The sequence below is a fragment of the Leopardus geoffroyi genome, chromosome B3 (genome assembly GCF_018350155.1).
Source record: "Leopardus geoffroyi isolate Oge1 chromosome B3, O.geoffroyi_Oge1_pat1.0, whole genome shotgun sequence".
NCBI classification, from domain to species: Eukaryota; Metazoa; Chordata; class Mammalia; order Carnivora; family Felidae; genus Leopardus; species Leopardus geoffroyi.
The window spans coordinates 33,913,762-33,934,150 of NC_059337.1; the positions used below are offsets into that span (position 1 = coordinate 33,913,762).

The 20,389-nt window shown below is 35.9% G+C and overlaps 1 protein-coding gene across 14 annotated transcripts in view; it reads left to right on the plus strand.

Moving 5' to 3' along the window:
* The window catches only part of MYO9A (myosin IXA), a 284,985-nt gene that overhangs the window by 60,174 nt on the left and 204,422 nt on the right, over positions 1 to 20,389 (plus strand). For 9 of the 14 annotated variants that reach the window (XM_045449212.1, XM_045449210.1, XM_045449214.1 and 6 more), the window contains 5 exons: positions 2,600 to 2,662; positions 11,583 to 11,682; positions 13,151 to 13,207; positions 17,364 to 17,461; positions 20,109 to 20,235. In XM_045449212.1, the coding sequence (XP_045305168.1) occupies positions 2,600 to 2,662; positions 11,583 to 11,682; positions 13,151 to 13,207; positions 17,364 to 17,461; positions 20,109 to 20,235 (445 nt within the window). The remainder of the gene's footprint in view (positions 1 to 2,599; positions 2,663 to 11,582; positions 11,683 to 13,150; positions 13,208 to 17,363; positions 17,462 to 20,108; positions 20,236 to 20,389) is intronic. The other 5 variants (XM_045449217.1, XM_045449219.1, XM_045449223.1 and 2 more) reach the window with 1 other exon arrangement.

Consider the following 20,389-nt stretch of genomic DNA (forward strand, 5'->3'; position numbering starts at 1 on the left):
ATAACAACAGTTTACCCATACATACTTTAGTATGAGCAGCAGTGAAAGAGGAATAAAATGAGTAGATCTTATTTTATAGGTAAATAACTCTCAGAGCAGTATAACTTATGGATTGGAGGGGAGGAAGGAGAGATGTCTAGGAGTATGTTGGTATAGCTGAAAGAGAGAGGCTTTTAGTTAAAATAGATCTGGTATCCAGTCATAGTTCTGCTGTTTACTAGCTGCATGATCTTAATATCTTTGAGCATCAGTTTCTCCACTTATGAAATAGGCAGTAATATTTGCCATGCAGAGTGGGTGGGTGTAAGGATTTCATATACTATGTAGAATCTAAAACACAAATGAGTAAACAGAAAGCAGATTTATACCTATAAACACACAGAACAAATTGATGGTTGCCAGAGGGGAGGAGGATGATGGAATGGGCAAAATGAGTGAAGGCTGCCAGTTATGATTGAATAAGTAAGTCATGGGAATAAAAGGCATTGCATAGGGAATATAGTCAATGATACTGTAGTAGTGAGGAACCGTAGCCACACTTGTGGTGAGCATAGTATAATATATAAACTTGTTGAATCACTATGTTGTATACCTGAACACCTGAAACTAATGTAACATTGTCAACTAAATGTTGACATAGTCAAATAAAATAAAAGAATTTAACATACTAGTTTATGTTAGTTCCCTTTGTCCCATCTTATACAGATAAGACCCTGTTTCAGTAGTTTAGAGGTGATGATGTTTATTCAGAGGAAATGATGCATTTTAATTGCTGGTAGTGGTAGTGATAATGGGCTTACAAAGAAGGCACATTTGAGCTTCATTTTCATTTTCATTTCCATCCAATGGATGGAACCTATTGGATAAAGAGTGGGTATAGACTGTAGAATTAAAAGTGGAAAGAAGAGCATGAACAATGCAGTCAGGAGTGAATGGTGTGCTTGTGGAAATAACCTGTATGTGGGAGTGACTGAAATACTGAGCATGCAGTGGGAGGGAACTGATGGCAATAAAAGCTCCAAAGTCAGACTTTGACCCCACAGAGGTTTGTGCTAAGTAATTTGGATTTAGTAGGCTAAAGCTTTTAAATTTCAGACCATAGGAGCCTCTTTTGCAGTGGGAGCTTAACTAATTGCTTCAGTTTGGTAATAGGTATTGAAGACTTGAAGTGGTGGGGTACAGGCTGGATAAAGAGAATAACGTATCAGATGTTTATGTTTCAATTCCTCATTACTTTTAGGGTAAAATCCATTCTCCTGGCATATGGTATATTGGTTCTTCTTGATCCACTCCACTTGTCTGTCTCATTCTTTAGCCATGTTAACTAATTATCGTCCTTGATGTTAAGTACCCTCCTTTTATGCGTTTATACAATGCAGTTCTCCTTGCCTTCTTCTGGTCAGTCTTTCAGATTTTAGAGTCATTTAGTCAGTCATCAAATTGTTTTTGTGAATGTTTACTATGTGCTGGGAACTCACCTCTATATGAATTGTTCCTTATGTAATTTTTTCCTTCTTGGATTGAGTCTTACCTATCTCTCTTGGTATATCCATAATATCATGGTCATTGCTCTATAATAAACCCTATACCAACTCAGTATGATAGCTCCTTGTTTACATATTTCCTCCACTAGTTTGTAAGCCTCTTGAGAATAGATAGTACATCAGTATTTTCATATTTGAACAGTGCTTAGTACAGTGCCCAATTAATGAATACTTACTGAGTAAATAATAAATGAATAGATTCCAGAATGTGGTAGTAGCATGAGTATGTTAAGAAATGTGTCTTTGAGCCTTATTTAGGCATCTGACGAAAGTATAATATCTGGAAGAATGTGCAGTGGTGTGGTATCTGGGTGCCTGAGTCAGTTAAGTGTCTGACGTCAGCTCAGGTCATGATTTCACGGTTCGTGAGTTCGAGCTCTGCATTGGGCTCTCTGCTGTCAGCACAGAGCCCGCTTTGGATCCTCGGTCTCCTCTCTTTCTGCCTACCCCCTTCCCTGCTCACACTCAAGTGCGTGTTCTATCTCTCTGTCTTTGTCTCTGTCTCTGTCTCTCTCTCTCAAAAAATAAACATTAAAAAAAAAAACACAAAGGGTTGCCTGGGTGGCTCAGTCAGTTAAGCATCCCGACTCCTGGTTTGGGCTCCGGTCATGATCTCACAGTTGGTGAGTTCGAGCCCCATATCAGACTCCATGCTGAGAATGTGGAGCCTGCTTCAGATTCTCTTTCTCTGCCCCTCCCTTGCTCATGCTCTCTCTCTCTCTCTCAAAATAAATAAACTTTAAAATATTTTGAAAAGAATGTGTAGTGGTATATGAACCTGGAAAGAAAGTAAAGTCTATGCCATGGGTGGGTCTTCTGTGCCATGTTTTGAACTTGTGACTTTATTTTGATTTATTGACTCCCCTCTGCCAAAGACTTAACGAGTTTATGAATTTAACGCAGATAACATTGCCAGCATTTATAAAACAGTTGTAATGGTAAATGTACTAAAATGATATGGATAGTATTCTTTGTACTTTTGCATCTTCTATGAAACAGTATTTATCTACCTTAAGCTTTATTGTTTATATCAACCAATTTTATTTTTCTTCTAGTGCCTATGTTGAAAAATATCTACTGGAGAAGTCCAGACTCGTTTATCAAGAGCATAATGAACGGTACAGATTTTTATTAGTATAATTTAATTAAGTTAACATTTGTATTATGCAGATCAACTTTTAGGATGTTTGTATATTATGACTTTTAATTCAGTTTATACTGTGTAATCCCTTTATGTATAATTGCTGTTACTATCACTGGCAGAACATTGCACTTTTTCAGAGGCTGCTAGTTTTTTTTTTTAACGGGTACAAGCATACCTTGTTTTATTGCACTTCATAGATACTGTGATTTTTACAAATTTGTGGCAACCCTGTGTTGAGCAAGTCTTTTGGCACCATTTTCCCAATAGCATTTGATCACTTTGTATCTCTCTGTCTCAAATTTTGGTAATTCTTGGAATATTTCAAACTGTTACATTATTATTATATTTGTTACCATGATCTGTGACCCATGATTACAACTAGCTGAAAGCTTGGATGATGGTTAGCATTTTTTTTTTTTTTTTTTAGCAATGCAGTGCTTTTAAATTAAGGTATGTACATTGTTTTTTAGACATAATGCTATTGCATACTGAAAAGACTATAGTGTAGTGTAAACATAACTGTTATATATACACTGGGAAACAAAAAAAAATTATTTGCCTCATGTTATTTTGATATTTGCTTTATTGTATGTAGTGGTCTGGAACTGAAACCCACAAACAGTTATCTCCAAGGTGTGCCTGCACGTGGAACTGTTGCCATTTCTAAATTCTAGGCAAACTGTCCAAACAGGAAAACAGTGGTATCTCAGATTATTGCTTTTTGTGAGCGTTGTGCCTTTGGGCTTTTCCCCATGTCTTAGTGTTCTATTTCTAATTTGAGAAAATTTCTAATAAGGCACTTAATTTTGTTATATGAAGTATACGGGACTTCAGAGATGATATCTGTAACTTTGTACGGATGAAGAAACCAAATGTCAGGGGAAAGAAAGACCCCAAATGTAAGAGCAGTAAATGATTTGCTTCATGCTACAATGAGACAAAATAAAGTTAAGAATCAGAGTTTGAAGTTAAAGAGGCCTACATTCAGGGGCACCTGGGTGGCTCAGTCGGTTAAGCATCTGACTTCAGCCCAGGTCATGATCTCACAGTTCGTGAGTTAGAGCCCCGCATTGGGCTCTGTGCTGACAGTTCAGAGCCTGGAGCCTGCTTCAGATTCTGTTTCTCCCTCTCTCTCTCTCTCTCTCTCTCTCTGCTCCTCCTCTACTCATGCTGTGTCCCCCTTCTCTTTCAAAAATAAACATAAAAAAAAAGAGACCTACATTCAAATATTGACTATGCCTTTGGCATCTGTTTCTTTGATATTTATTCCCATTATACAGATAGAAGACAAGAGTTATTTGGAGGAGTAAATGAAATAACATTTATAAAGTGTTTAGGAGCAGCTTGGTGGCCAAGTCAGTTGAGCGTCTGACTCTTGATTTTGGCTCAGGTCATGATCCCAGGGTTGTGGTATTGAGCCCTGCATCAGGCTCCGTGCTGAGCATGGAGCCTGCTTGGGTTCTTTCTCTCTCTCTCCCTCACTTGAGCTTGCTGTCTCTCTAAAGTAAAAATAGGGGCGTGTGGGTTGGCTCAGTCAGTTGAACGTCCGACTTCACCTCAGGTCATGATCTCATGGTTCCTGAGTTCAAGCCCCACATCTGGCTCACTGCTGTCAACGCAGAGCCTGCTTCAGATCCTCTGTATACCTCTCTCTGCCCCTCTGCCACTCTCTCAAAAATAAATAAATGAAACATAAAAAAAAATAAAATAATTAAAAAAAATTTAAAAAGTAAAGTGCTTAGTGTGGTCCTTATATATAATTAAAGTTCAGTAATTAATAGCTAAAATTATTGTAATGAATACCTTCCAGGTTAGGACTAGAACTCAAGACTGTTAATTTTTCTGTGGCTAGCAGATGAGGAAATTTAAATTAGAAGTTTTTTGAAATGAGGGTAAGGGAGTTTTAGGAAGAGAATAGCTTCATAAAGATTTGTAGAGCTAAAAGATACTGCCATGAGAAGATTATTAGTAACTTTTTCTAACACATTTTAATGGAATGGTAGGGATATAGCATGGTTTCAACAATGGGAGGGAGATAAATAAGATCTAGAGTTTATAAACTAATTCACTGTTATTTTGCTGGATTCTATTTGTGGATAGATGTATAATCTTTATTATGTGTTGCTGCATTTGGGTTGCTAGTATTTTGTTGAGGATTTTTCTGTGTCTGTATTCATAAGGGATATTGCTGTAAGTTTTTTTGTTTTTCTCCTGATGTCTTTGGTTTTGGTATCAAGATAATACTGTCTCATAAAATGAGATGGGAAAAGTTTGGGAAGGATTGGGTTAATACTGTTTTAAATGATTGGTAGACTTTACTAGCGAAGCCATCTGGTTCTGGGGTTTTGGGGGAAGTTTTGATTATTAATTCAAACACTTTAGTTATTATAAGTCTTTGTAGATTTTTTGTTTCCGTTTTAGCCAGGTTTGAAGATTTTTATCTTTCAAGGAATTTGTCCGTTTCATTTAGTTCATCTAATTTGTTGACAAAAAAAAAATTATAGTATTCCCTCATAATATTTTTTATTCCTAAAAGACCTAGTAATAATGTTTCCCCTTTTCTTCTTGAATTTGAGGTTTACTCCTATCTTTGTTTGGGCTGCTATAATAAAATACCTCAACGTGGGAAGGCTATAAACAATAGGAATTTATTTCTTAGAGTTCTGGAGGCTGAGAAGTCAATGATCAAGGTGACAACATGGTTGCATTCTGGTTAGAGTTCTTCCTGGTTCATTACTCATACCTTCTTGCTTGGTCCTCATGTGGTGGAATGGGATAGGGAACTCTGTAGGACCTCTTTTATAAGATTACTAATCCCATTCATTAGGGCTCTACCTGTCATGACCTAATCAACCCCAAAGGCCCCACTTCCTAATACCATTACCTTTTGGGGTTAAGATTTCAAGATAGGACTTTGAGGCGCACACATTCAGACCATAGCAATCTCCCCCACCTTTTGGGTCAGTTTAGATAAGAGTTTGTCAATCTTGTTGATTTTTTGAAAGGACCAAGTTTTGGTTGATTTTTCTGTTTCCTGTTGCCTATTTTATTTCCCTTCTCATGCTTATCACTTTGTTCTGCTTGCTTTGGATTCATTTGCTCTTCTTTAAATTAAAAAAAATTTTTTTTTAAGCTTCTTAAGGTGAATGGTTAGATTTGAGTTCTTTCTTCTGTTTTAATATGGGTTTACAGCTAGCTATAAAGACCCACTGAACATTGCTTCAGTGGTTCCCATGTTTGGCATGTTGTATTTTTGTTTTCATGCATCTCGGTGTATTTTCTAATTTCCTATGTGATTTCTTCTTTGAACCCATTGTTATGTAGGAGTGTGTTTGTGAATTTCCTTCTGTATTTTTGAATTTTGGAAATTTGTTATTGGTTTTTTATTTCATTGTAAGGTCGCTAGAGAATATAGTTTGTATGATTTCAGTTTCCTTACGTTTATTTAAACTTTATTAAAATTTTTTTTAAGGTTTTTTATTTTTAAGAGACAGAAACAGCACGAGTGGGGGAGGGACAGAGCGAGAAGGAGACACAGAATCCTAAGTAGGCTTCAGGCACAGAGCATGATGTGGGGCTCAAACATACAAGGTGCAAGATCATGACCTGAGCTGAAGTCGGACGCTTAACTGACTGAGCCACCCAGGCACCCCTATTTAAACTTTATTTATTTATTTTGAGAGAGAGAAAGAGAGGGAGGGAAGGAAGGAGGGAGGGAGAGAGACAGAATCCTAAACAGGCTTCGCATTGTCAGCGCAGAGCCTGATGTGGGGGGCTCAAACTCATGAACTGTGAGATCATGACCTGAGCCAGAATCAAGAGTCAGACACTTAATGAACCACCCAGATGCTACAGTCCCCTTACATTTATTGAGACTTGTTTTATAGTCTAACATTTTTTTTAAAGTTTATTTATCGTAGAAAGAGAGAGTGAGTGCACAAGCACGCTTGGGCACAGAAACAGGGAAGAGCAGAGAAAGCGGGAGACACAGAATCTGAAGCAGGCTTCAGGCTCCAATCTGGCAGTACAGAGCCTGACCTGGAGCTTGAACTCACAAACCGTGAGATCATGATCTCAGCCGAAGTTGGACACTTAACTGACTGAACCACCCAGGCACCCAGATAGTCTAACATTTTCTAACCTGGAGAATGTTTCATGGATATTTATCCTGCTGTTGTTAGATGGAGTATTCTATAGATGGCTGTTAGGTCTGGTTGGTTGTTAGTATTTTTCAAGTTTTCTTTTTCCTTGTTGATCTTTTGTCTTGTTCTGTTTATTATTGAAAGTGAGATGTTGAAATATCTCAGTACTATGTTGAATTGTTTTTTTTTCTCTTTTTTCAGTTCTTTCAGTTTTTGCTTTATGTATTTTGAAGCTTGTTTTTATATGTATTTATATTTAGAATTGTTACATCTTTTTGACCAATTGACCCTTTTGTCATTATAAAATGTCCTTTGCAGCTAGTAATAATTTTTGTCTTAAGGTCTATTGTATCAGATGTTAATATAGACATTTCAGCTTTCTTTCACTTATTTTTTTTGCATGGTATTTTTTCCATCCTTTTTACTTTAAGCCTTTTTGTATCTTTTGTCGGTTGTAGATAGCATATAGTTGATTTTACTCATCTTTGGACTCGAGTGTTTAATTAATTTATACTTAAAATAATTGCTAAGATAGGATTTATGAATGTTATTTTGCTATTTGTTTTATATATTTTTATGATGTTTTAGTTCTTCTATTCTCCAGGTATTGCTGTGTTTTGGATAAGTAGATGTTTTCTGTGTACCGTTGGCATCTCTTATTACATATTTCTTAAGTTATTTTATTTAAAAAAAATTTTTTTTACATTTATTTATTTTTGAGAGACAGAGAGAGAGAGAGAGCACAAGTTGGGGAGTGGCAGAGAGAGAAGGAGACACAGAATCCGAAGTAGGCTCCAGGCTCTGAGCTGTCAGCACAGAGCCTGATGTGGGGTCTGAACTCATGAACCGTGAGATCATGACCTGAGCCGAAGTCGGATGTCCAACCGACTGAGCCACCCAGGCGCCCCTTAAGTTATTTTCTTAATGCTTCCCCTGGCAATTACAGTTAACATTTTATCAATCTTCTTTGGAGTAATAACTTAATTTTGATAATGCACAAATAACTTTGCTCCTGTGTAGCTCTGTTCCTTTCCCTCTCCTTTGTACTATTATTGTCATATAAATTACATCTTTATAATGGTAGACCCATCAATACAGATTGGTCATTGTTTTTTGGCTGGTGTCTTTGAGATCTAATAGGTGGGAAAAGAATTACAGACAAAAAACTTAAATACATGCTATCTTTTATATTTACTTACATAGTTGCCTTTTTAGTGCTATTTATTTCTTCACGTTTAATTGAAAATTGTCTGGTCTCCTTTCATTTCAGCTAGAAAAAGGCCCTGTAGCATTTCTTATGGGACCCATCTGCTAGCTATAAAGTCTCTTAATTTTTGTTTATCTGGGACTATCCTAATATCTCCTTTATTTTTGTAGGATCGTTTTGTTGGACATATAATTTTTGATTGATAGTGTTTTTACTCTCAGTACTTAAAAGTGTGTTATCCTTCTGGTGCCATGGTTCCTGATGAGAAATCTTTTATTAGGATTCCTTGATTAGCATATCTTTTCATGGTGCTTTGAAAATTTGTCTTTGTGTTTAAATAGTTTTAATTTGTCTAAATGTCAATCTCTTCAAGTTTTTTTCCCTGGAGTTTGTTGAGTTTCTTGGATGTGCAGTTGTTTTTTCATCACATTTGGAGAGATTTTGAACATTAGTTTATCAGATATTCTTTTTGCTCCTTTCCTCTCTTTTTGGGACTCCTATTGTGCGTGTGTTGGTGTCTGCTTAATGGTGTCCCACAGATATCTGAAGCTCTGTTCAGTTTTCTTCATTAATTTTTCTTTCTCTTCAGACTAGTTTCAAATGACCTGTCTTCAGGTTCACTGATGCCTTCTGCCCACTCAGGTCTGCTGTTGAGTGCTTTTAGGTAGTTTTTCATTTCAGTTATTATATTTTTCAATTCCAATTCCTTTTTGATTATTTTTTTAAGTTCTATATATTTATTGATAGGCTCTATTTGATGAGACACTATTCTACTTTCCTTTAGTTCTTTCACATGGTTTCCTTCGGTTCTTTGAACGTATTTAAAATAGTTGATTAAAAATCTTGTGTACCAAGGCTTCCTCAAGGACTGTTATTATTGATTGTGTTTTTTCTTTTGTATGTGCTATACTTTGTTTCTTTACATGCCTCATACATTTATTTGAAAATTGGACATTTCAAATAATAATTGGACATTTAAAATAATTGTGTGGCAGCTCTCGAAATGAGATTCTCCTGTTCCTACTGTTTGTGGTTGTTTTTGCTTATGTTTGTATCATGACTTTTTGAACTAATTTCATGAAGTCTCTGTTCTAAGTGTGGCCATTCAAGTATCTGCTTGGTTAGCTTAGTTGTCAGCTACTGATAGAACAGAGATTTGATTAAATGCTTGGAAACTGTAAATCTCTTAGTCTTTGCCTCAGGGCATTCTGTTTGTATTGATTCGTTCCTTTAATAGGCATTTTTTTTTTTTGATATCAAAGTAGATTTTATTTTTTTAATATTTTTTAAAATTAATTTTTTAATTTTTTAAAATTTACATCCAAATTAGCATATAATGCAACAATGATTTCAGGAGTAGATTCCTTAATGCCCCTTACCCATTTAGCCCATCCCCCCTCCCACAACCCCTCCAGTAACCCTCAGTTTGTTCTCCATATTTATGAGTCTCATCTGTTTTGTCCCCCTCCCTGTTTTTATATTATTTTTGTTTCCTTTCCCTTGTGTTCATCTGTTTTGTCTCTTAAAGTCCTCATATGAGTGAAGCCATATGATTTTTGTCTTTCTCTGACTCACTAATTTCACTTAGCATAATACTCTCTAGTTCCATCCACGTAGTTGCAAATGGCAAGATTTCATTCTTTTTGATTGCCGACTAATACTTCATTGTGTATATATATACCACATCTTCTTTATCCATTCATCCATCGATGGACATTTGGGCTCTTTCCATACTTTGGCTGTTGTCGATAGTGCTGCTATAAACATGGGGGTGGCATGTGTCCCTTTGAAACAGTACACCTGTATCCCTTGGATAAATGCCTAGTAGTGCAATTGCTGGGTCATAGGGTAGTTCTATTTTTAGTTTTTTTTTTTTTTTTTTTTTTTTTTACGTTTATTTATTTTTGAGACAGAGAGAGACAGAGCATGAACGGGGGAGGGGCAGAGAGAGAGGGAGACACAGAATCAGAAACAGGCCCCAGGCTCTGAGCCATCAGCCCAGAGCCCGACGCGGGGCTCGAACTCACGGACCGCGAGATCGTGACCTGGCTGAAGTCGGACGCTCAACCGACTGCGCCACCCAGGCGCCCCTATTTTTAGTATTTTTGAGGAACCTCCATACTGTTTTCCAGAGTGGCTGCACCAGTTTGCATTCCCACCAGCAGTGCAAAAGAGATCCTCTTTCTCCGCATCCTCGCCAACATCTGTTATTACCTGAGTTGTTAATGTTAGCCATTCTGACAGGTGTGAGGTGGTATCTCATTGTGGTTTTGATTTGTATTTTCCTGATGATGTACCCTCAGGCATTTTATAATTCTGCCTTTGCCGTTACTTCCTGCATGTGTATCCCTTCAAGGTTAGCCAGAGGTGAGAGTCCAGTACCTCTTTGGTCTTTGCCGAGAAGACATGAAGCCCTGGGCATGTGCACAGCCTTACGTATGTGCATGGCCTTCTCGATTCCTAGGAATATAGAATTAGAATTAGAATATTAGAATATAGAATTAGAATATTAGAATATAGAATTAATTCCAATTTTAATTGGAATTAAAAGCTGGTGTGGAGATCACATTTCCCTTTAAATTTTTGTTAACCTGTTGTTTGCCCCAGCATTTATTCACTGTTTAATGTAGCTGATATGTTTCAAAAAATTGCCTATAATTTTCTACCAATGCCCCTGGGGAAAAGGTTTTCACACTGGGCTGAGTGTGAGTAATGTCAATAAAGGCAGTTTTGAACTGTCTGGCTTCTTCCAGGGAACCACCAGATAGTTTAAATAATGATATTTCTCAGAGAATGAGGCTTTTCAATGAGCTCTAACCCTGTTCTGCTCTCTTTTGAAAGCTGCCAGGCTATTGGTGTCCATCACCATTATAAGCTAGTGGTTTTGAAGGCTACCATGGATCTGGTGAACAGGAGATAGAATAGGGCAAGTTAAAAGGCTACAACGGTTGGATTTTTTACTGAGATTGGGCTGTTTTTCTTATGTAAACACTCCTTGGATTGCTTTAAGCTTTGAGGTATTTTCTTGAGTTCTGAAAAAGTTGATTCTGACAAATTTGCCAGTTTTCTAATTGGTTTTATGAAGGAGAGAATTTTCAGGTCTTAACCTTTGCCATATAGCTGCCTTCACCCCTCTCTTTTGAATTTAGCATCCAAAACATCATTTATTTTGTAATACTTAAAATATTGAACTTACCACTTTTGCATTAAAAAATGAGGCAAAGTCCAGGGCGCCTGGATGGCTCAGTCAGTTAAGCGGCCGACTTCAGCTCAGGTCATGATCTGACAGTTAGTGAGTTTGAGCCCTGCATCAGGCTCTGTGCTGACAGCTCGGAACCTAGAACCTGCTTCAGATTGTCTCCTTTCTCTCTGCTCCTTCCCCGCTTTCATTCTGTCTCTCTCTCTCTAAAAAATAAATAAACACTAAAAAAATTTTTTAAAAAATGAGGCAAAGTTGAAACATTTTATTAACATTTGCTCTTTTTTTCTGATAAATGACGACTATAGATCACGTCCATTCTAAAGCCATACTCTGTTTCCAACAGGAACTATCATGTATTTTATTACCTCCTGGCAGGAGCAAATGAAGAAGAAAGATTAGCATTCCATCTTAAACAACCGGAAGAGTATCATTATCTAAATCAGGTGAGGATTCATGAAAAGTATTTTGAATGTTGGGCATTATTAAATTTTAGCTCTTGAGAAAAGTTTTTTTCCTAATACTTTGTTGTCTGAACCTGGTAATAGACATTAACTAGCATTTTCATACATGCCACCTAAAAGTTTATGTGATGTGCTTCTCAAATTTAAAAATTATTATTACTTTCAGTTGTAAGAAGTTAGTTATATGTGTGCCCTTTGCTTTTTGTGAGACTCCTTCAGAGAATAATAAACTGTTTATATACATACCTACACCTTAATAAAATGGGTTGGTCTTTTCAAAGTGATTTACCTTTTATCGACAAGAGCATGCTAAATGTCACTAATAATTAATGTTTGTCCTTCGCATGGGATTACTTGAAACCTTTTTTGTATGTTTTGAAGTCTAATACATATGCCTCTTTGCATGATATTATGATACTAACTTTATGATTTTTTTTTAATTTAGTGAATGATCCTATTTAGTATGAAATTCATCAAAAAGAATGACTTACAGAATTTGTATCTTTCTCTGAAACTCAAAAATTCACCCCTAATTAGGGAGTAATTTCTCCCAGTTTTTCATTACAGTAGTTTCTCCAATTTTATTACTTCTCATATTAACAAAAATTCTAGAACCAAAATCAATGAAATTGGTATGACAGTAGATCACTTAACAGAAAGACATTCTTTGTTTTTTTGGATCAAGACAAGATGTAATATCCTTGGAAATAAATGTCTTTATGGTAATTTAAAAAATGTTTATGGAGCTTTTGTAAAGAAATTGACATTTGATGATAGTTTGTAGTAAGGTTATGAAATAAGTATCCTAGACTTTTCCCAAGATACACAGCATGCTGTGTAATGATATTTCTTAGTTTTGAAACTACCTATTTTATATAAGCTAATATAACTTTGTTATCAAATATATCAATTTCAAGATGATTTAAAATTTCGCTTCTTGATGTAAATACTAAACATTTCCACTGTATAAAAATTAAGTAGATTTAAAAAGTTACTGATTTAGCTTCTGACCTTTTTCTTTCCCCTGTTTAAACAATTTGCATATATTTGGGTGATTAAATATTTTCTTTTTAAAAACTAATAATTACCCATAAATGAGCTGATAGTATTATAGAAACCCAGAGCTTATTAATTCTTCTTCCAGATTTTTTTTTTATCGGTGCCCATACCACACATATTCTTGTCCTAAAGGGGTCAGTATTCATAGAATGTAAGATTGATCAATTAATACAAATCTCAGAGTTGCTGGACAACAGCATGTATGGATTCGTTGTAATGATATATGATCTCCCAGAATCTGAATGTTCACCTGGTTGTTTCTTGTTTTATGCTGCTACACAAAATAACTTTCTTTGGGTAGCAGCAGTGCTAACTGAATATTATTTCTAAGAGATAATTAGAGAAGAGTAATAACCATTACTTCTACCTAACTAATCTGCCTTACTTTCAGATAACAAAGAAACCCCTCAGACAGAGCTGGGATGATTATTGCTATGACTCTGAGCCGGTCAGTACAAGTACCTAAATATTCTGTGTTCCTGTTAAAGGACCCTCACTCACCTTGCTCATTTGCGTCTATCTCATGACTTAGAAAGAAAATCAGCTGAAATACAAAGACTCTAGGAAAGAAGAGAAATTAATGTTTAATTTCTTTAAATTGATTTATTTGTATGTGTATAGTGTGTGGATTAAAAACCAGTCAATTTACTTTTTAAAACTTTATTCTTTTGCTGCTCATGTTTAGTCTATATTTATTTTGACAATAAATTGATTTGCATTCCTGATTTCAACATTGATGTGGATTCTTATGAACTACAGGGTGTTTTTCCTTGAGATATATTTTTTTCAGTATTTTTTTAGTGATTTCATTACTCACGTGTTGTGAGTAGTATGTATTGTTTATTTTAAAAAGTTATAGTCTTCCTGTTTTATGTGTCAGTTAACAGTCTTTTCACATGATGGATGCATGTACATTTTTCTTTGAATTTTTATTTTATTTTTTTTTTATTTTAAAAAAAAAAATTTTTTTTTCAACGTTTATTTATTTTTGGGACAGAGAGAGACAGAGCATGAACGGGGGAGGGGCAGAGAGAGAGGGAGACACAGAATCGGAAACAGGCTCCAGGCTCTGAGCCATCAGCCCAGAGCCCGACGCGGGGCTCCAACTCACGGACCGTGAGATCGTGACCTGGCTGAAGTCGGACGCTTAACCGACTGCGCCACCCAGGCGCCCTGAATTTTTTTTTAATAGCAAGAGAGGCTATCATTTTTCAAATATTAAGAATTGAAATTCTTATAAATAAATAATGTTTAAGTGATTTAGGGGCATATATGATGTAGGGCATATATGATGTATGATTTAAGGGCATAAAATGAGTAGGTAAATTTAATTTTATTTGTTACATTTTATAAAGGCAAGTTTGTAATTATAAAGAGAACATAAAAAATCTTTTTCCTGCCATTCCCTTTGTAATGAGGTCAGATATAAAAGGCTGAGAATCTGCACTCGTCTATATCTATTAACTAATGAACTAATTTATTAACTATTCCTTCTGGCAACATAACTTATCTTCGTCCTCGCTTTAAATAACCATGACTTTAATTTTCACTGCATGTGTTTACAACCTCCAGTAATTATAAAACTGTTTCAGAGAGTTGAGAAGGATCAGGAATTATGGACATTAATTTTTTCCTTCATACAAAGTTTAATTGTATTACCTTTTCATTATATATCAATTAATTTATGGTTTCAGATTTAACATTATGGAAAATTAAATTTAGACATTTAAATTTATAGATTCTGATAAATTTTAGTAGAAAAAATTATGCTGTTTTGCCACTCTTGAGAAGTTTCCACCTTTCACCTATTATATCAAGTGACTGATCTGTTGGAAAGTAGGTAGGAGACTGGTAGACTCATATAGTAAATGTAAGACTTGATTGCCTGTAAAGAGCTTATTGTGACTTTATGAACTGATCTGCTGTTATTTAGTCTGAGTCATGCTTCAGGATTTGGGCTCTGAAGCAGACAGACCTGCCTTGATGACTGGCTTACCCATTTACTAGATTTGAGAACCTGAGCAGGTCACGTAACTCTTTTGTTTCCATTGTCTGTCTAAAGGGATAACAATGTTCTTTAACTTTTGTGAGTATTAAATTAGTGCAGGAGTGCCTGGGTGTTTCAGTTGGTTGAGCGTCCAACTTTGGCTCAGGTCATGATCTTGTGATCTGTGAGTTCGAGCCCTGCGTCGGGCTCTGTGCTGACAGCTCAGAATCTGGAGCCTGCTTCCGATTCTGTCTGTCTCTCTCTGCCCCTCCCCTACTCACACTCTGTCTCTCTCTCCCTCTGAAAAATAAACATTAAAAAAAAATTAAAAAATAAATAAATAAATTAGACAGTGCATCTAATAAACAGCTTGATAGAGTGCTTCTTAGTACTTCATAAATGTACAGTACATGTTCCCAATGTTGCTGCCACCTTTGAGATCATCATTATCTCCATCTTTTCTTTTTAGAATTTTATACCCAAATTCTTCTACTCCTTTTATATCTTTCTTTTTTGTTTTTCTTTAAAGTTTTTTTTTAACGTTTATTTATTTTTGAGACAGAGAGAGACAGAGCATGAACAGGGGAGGGTCAGAGAGAGAGGGAGACACAGAATCTGAAACAGGCTCCAGGCTCTGAGCTGTCAGCACAGAGCCTGATGCGGGGCTCGAACTCACGGACCATGAGATCATGACCTGAGCCGAAGTCAGACGCTTAACTGACTGAGCCACCCAGGCACCCCTATCCTTTTATACCTTTCATCACTAGCCTCTTGCTGATGTTTTCAGTCTATTATAGTTTGAGTAATTTCTGTTGCTTTTTCTTACAAGTTAATTGATGAAAGCAAGCAGTCAATCTGAGAATCTTTTGGTTTATCTTCCTAGCCCTCCTCAGAATATATTTGGGGCCAAACTAAACTTTGTGTCCCTCTGAGTTATGAGAACTTATGTGACTTAGCATTATAAGAAGAGAGATGTTTTTTTTAAAAAAATGTCTTATTTATTTTTGAGAGAGCGCAAGTGGGGCAGGGGCAGAGAGGGAGGGAGACGGAGGACCCAAGACGGGGCTCTGTGCTGACAGCAGTGAGGCCGATGTGGGGCTCCAACTGGCAGAATCATGAAATCATGACCTGAGCTGAAGTTGGACGCTCAACTGACTGAGCCACCCAGGTGTCCCGAGAAGAGAGGATTGTTAAGGATTGTTTTGTAATGTGTTCTGTATTATCATACATGTAATGGAGTAGTATAAATGATCCTGAGGAGAACTGTGATGAGAAAATTGCTTTTAACAAGGGACCAGTTGTTGCCCATTTTATGTTGGTTTAATTCCTATTAAGAGGTATCCTATTAAATAAATAAGCTCAAGCAACTGGTGTTGCATGAGGGAGTGCAGAGGATTTAGAACTGGATAGATTTTCATTTGGCCACTCCTGTCATTTAGGTGAATTATTTAATCTCTGAGCCTGTTTTCTTCCCAATTGAATGTATATACCCCTAATTGCCTCCTTGTGTTTATATTTTAAACTATATCTAGTTTAACTCATTCTTACAGGGTTGAAAGCAGGGTGTACATGCTAGATACTTGATAGTCTAAAAATAATAAATGAGTACTTTCTCAAAAAGGAATATTTCATCTAATTCAGTACTTGTTCAGTAATTCACTGACTATATATTTACCTTAATGATTATCCACTTTTTTCTTGGCACTGACTTGATGCTAGAGATCATCAGTGAATAAGACAGATTAACAGTTAATGCATGTATTGAGAACTTGATGCAACCTTCTACAGTATCTTAAAAAAGTAAATATGTGTGAGGAGGTGTTTGAAAATGTAGGTGTAAGGGAATGTGAGCAAATACAGTAAAGGGCTCTAAAAACCTATTTGTTATTTTAAAGATACAGATTATATATATGTTTGACTTTTTTGGTAACTGAAATGCAAGGATTACCCGAAAAAAGTAGTATTTTTTTATTTGGTAGTTCACAGCTATTTTTATGCACTAATATGTATTCTTTGCAGATTTTTAATTTTCATGTATACTTTTTTTGCTGATTGATAATCACGTTTATATTATTTCATTAGGAACTATTTTTATATCTAATACTGATATAAACATCTTTATATAAAACTAGGCTTCATTTCTCAACTAAATTACTGCCTCTTCTAAAATTTATTTTTGTGTCTCAGGATCTTGTTTAGCATCTTGCATAGGGATAGGCATTTATTAAATATTTGTTGATTAAATAACATTTGTTTGTGGAATTGAGCTCTCTTAAATGCTTTGGATCTTCAGGACTCTTCACCATTCAAAATCAAACTTGGTATCAGAACATTTTATATTGCTAGCTCTTTATCTTAAGTTGCTTTGAGATCCTTGCCTTGGTGATTTGTGAAAGGAAGAAAAAAAGGTAACTTAAATTGTTATTTTGGTAGGTATGTGTTTAGTTTGCAAACCTGTCATAAGAGTTCTAATGAATTTGGCTGTGTCTAAATATTTCACCAGCTCTAATTTTTATACACAGGTATACTTACCTGGAGTTACTATTATTTCTGAGTGGCCTACCTTATATTTCAATAGGTAATCTTGATTTCTTCCCCTTTTTTCTTTAATAAGCAGGATTGCTTCTCCGTAGAGGGGGAAGATTTGAGGCATGACTTTGAACGCTTACAACTGGCCATGGAAATGGTAGGATTTCTTCCCAAGACACGAAGACAGTGAGTTTATTTATTGTACTCTATACCATTGGTAGAGAACAAATCACAATGTATGGTTAAGAAGTTCCACTTCCTTGGTTCTTTGAAAGAATTTTCTAATGGATATTGCTGAGCTAGTGCTTCCTTCTTCCTTGTTAAGCATTACTTAAAAGACCTGTTATGAATTGCTTTTTTAATTATAAATTCTTTGAAAATCTCTTAAAAGTTGGAGCTCTTCTTCCTGTAAAATGTGCATCCATAAATATTTGCATGCAATTGTGGGAATTCATGGTGCTCCTAAAGCCTGTCCATGGACCTTATTTAAAAACTTGCTTTATAATGCTATTTTTATAGTTTCTTATTTTCTGCGTCATTGAGCTCTAATCCTAAGGCATGTGTACCTCTCAATAAAACATAATTTCCCTGCTTTTCCTCTGTAAATTTATGTCTGTACTATTGTACTAAACATATTTTGTTCATTATAAACAAAATAGAAATGTAAAAAGGTTGAAATAAAGATGAAGCAAATTATATTTAAAATAAAACAAACTTTTTATTTTTTATTTTTTTTTTTAACGTTTTTATTTATTTTTGAGACAGAGAGAGACAGAGCATGAATGGGGGAGGGGCAGAGAGAGAAGGAGACACAGAATGGGAAGCAGGCTCCAGGCTCTGAGCCATCAGCCCAGAGCCCGATGTGGGGCTCGAACTCACGGACTGTGAGATCGTGAGCTGAGCCGAAGTCGGATGCTTAACCGACTGAGCCACCCAGGCACCCCCTAAAAATAGTTTTTAATAAATGGCCCATGAATTTGTGTTTTTATATTTTTTGGCTTCCATTAGTCTGTATAATGATTCAGTTGATACTGAATTTCCTCCCTAACCCAGAGTACTTTTATAAATTTTTCCTTTATAATTGACCTGTGTTTTATTTGAGTCGTATTAATGATTCAAACATTTAAAATTTTAAACTTTATTTATTTTTGAGTGACAGACTGAGAGAGTGAGCAGGGGAGGGACAGAGAGAGAGGGAGAGAGAAAATGTCAAGCAGGCTCCATGCTGTCAGCACAGAGCCCGATGTAGGGCTCGAACTCAAAAACCACGAGATCATGATCGGAGCCAAAACCAAGAGTCGGATGCTTAACCATCTGAGCCACTCAGGTGCCCCTCAAACATTTAAAATTTTAAATTGTTTGAAAAATTAGATCAGCTACTTGTTGATTCAGGGATTTTGAATGTATAGGTTAGATTCCTAAAGCAGTATCTTTTTTTTTTTTTTTTTAATTTTTTTTTTTTTTATGTTTTTTTTATTTATTTTTGGGACAGAGAGAGACAGAGCATGAACGGGGGAGGGTCAGAGAGAGAGGGAGACACAGAATCGGAAGCAGGCTCCAGGCTCTGAGCCATCAGCCCAGAGCCCGACGCGGGGCTCGAACTCACGGACCGCGAGATCGTGACCTGGCTGAAGTCGGACGCTTAACCGACTGCGCCACCCAGGCGCCCCCTAAAGCAGTATCTTTATTTTATTTAGAACACTTAGTAATTTTTGGAAAACACACTAGTTAAAATTTTATAGGTAGGACAGGTTTATTACAAGGAAACAATGGGACAAGCCAGAAAGATGTGTATATATGTATGGATTTCTAGGAAGGGCTTTTAGATGGAAGGTTCAGCTATGTTAAGTGCCTTTGAGGGGTCAGGTAAGTTAGGACACAGTATACTTTTCGTGGTTTCATGGAGGTCATTGGTAGCTTCAATGAGATATTTTAATGGAGTCAGATGCCAGAATGTGATAGTAAACAGGGAATGACAAAGTGAAGACAAGTGTGTAAGTTAACAGTTTAAAAAGCCTGTTTGTGAAGGGAAGGAAAAGATGTAGGATCTAGGATGGGTTATTTAAAGAGAAAAGTGAACATGATATTATTTTGGTAGAAAGTTCTTGTAGGTTCAGGTAAGATATAGGAAATAGGTATAATAAAATTCCTGAGTCACCTGGAGTTCCCAGGATGTAGAGCACAAGTAGAGGTTTAGTTGTTGACTGGAGAAGGGTAGTGTGTTCCTCTTAGATGGGAGGGAAGAATGGAAAGGAGGGCCCAGATGTAGATGCTGTTTTTATAGGAGGGGCCTGATATCAGGTAATTTACCCTAATGCCCTCATAGTGTTTGTTTTAAAAGCATTTATCAAGGGCACCTTAGTATGATGTAGGAAAACATTTCAAAGATGTAACTAATAATGAAAGATCACCTAAGCTACTTAGTTAAAAAAATACAGATTCCAAGGACTTGCCTTTAAAGTTTCTGATGCAGTAGGTCTGAATTATACAATGTAGGGAAAGGATACAATTCCAGGCAGGATGAAAAACATTTAGAAAAGTATGGATTTTGAAACACTATAGCAGATTCAGGCAATAGCAAGTCCTCTTCTAACAACTATGTTTGGAAAGTGATATAGTACTGAAAGTAAGGTTATGTAAAGCACTTTGTGAAGTACCTGACATAATATACATAATTTTTATTATTATAATTAGTATTCCTATGTTTTTTATTTTTATAATGATTAGATACTTCATATTTGTAGTGGTTAATGTGCTTGATTAGAATTTTGCAGTGAAGTAAGTGTAGAGAATGCACATAAGCAAGCTGTAATTTATGGTTTTATTTTCACAGGATTTTCTCTCTTCTCTCAGCAATACTACATTTGGGTAATATCTGTTATAAAAAGAAGACATATCGGGATGACTCCATAGATATCTGTAATCCTGAAGTTCTGCCTATTGTCTCAGAATTATTAGAAGTGAGTGATTATATTTTCAGTTGTCATTTCTCAAATACTGGGGTAACTGCTCACTTTTAATTTTGTGTAACTATTTGGTTAGGTGTAAATGGGTTAATGCTTTTTATTATGGTGTTTCTTGGAAAGATGGAATTTTTGCTATTACCAGAATCTC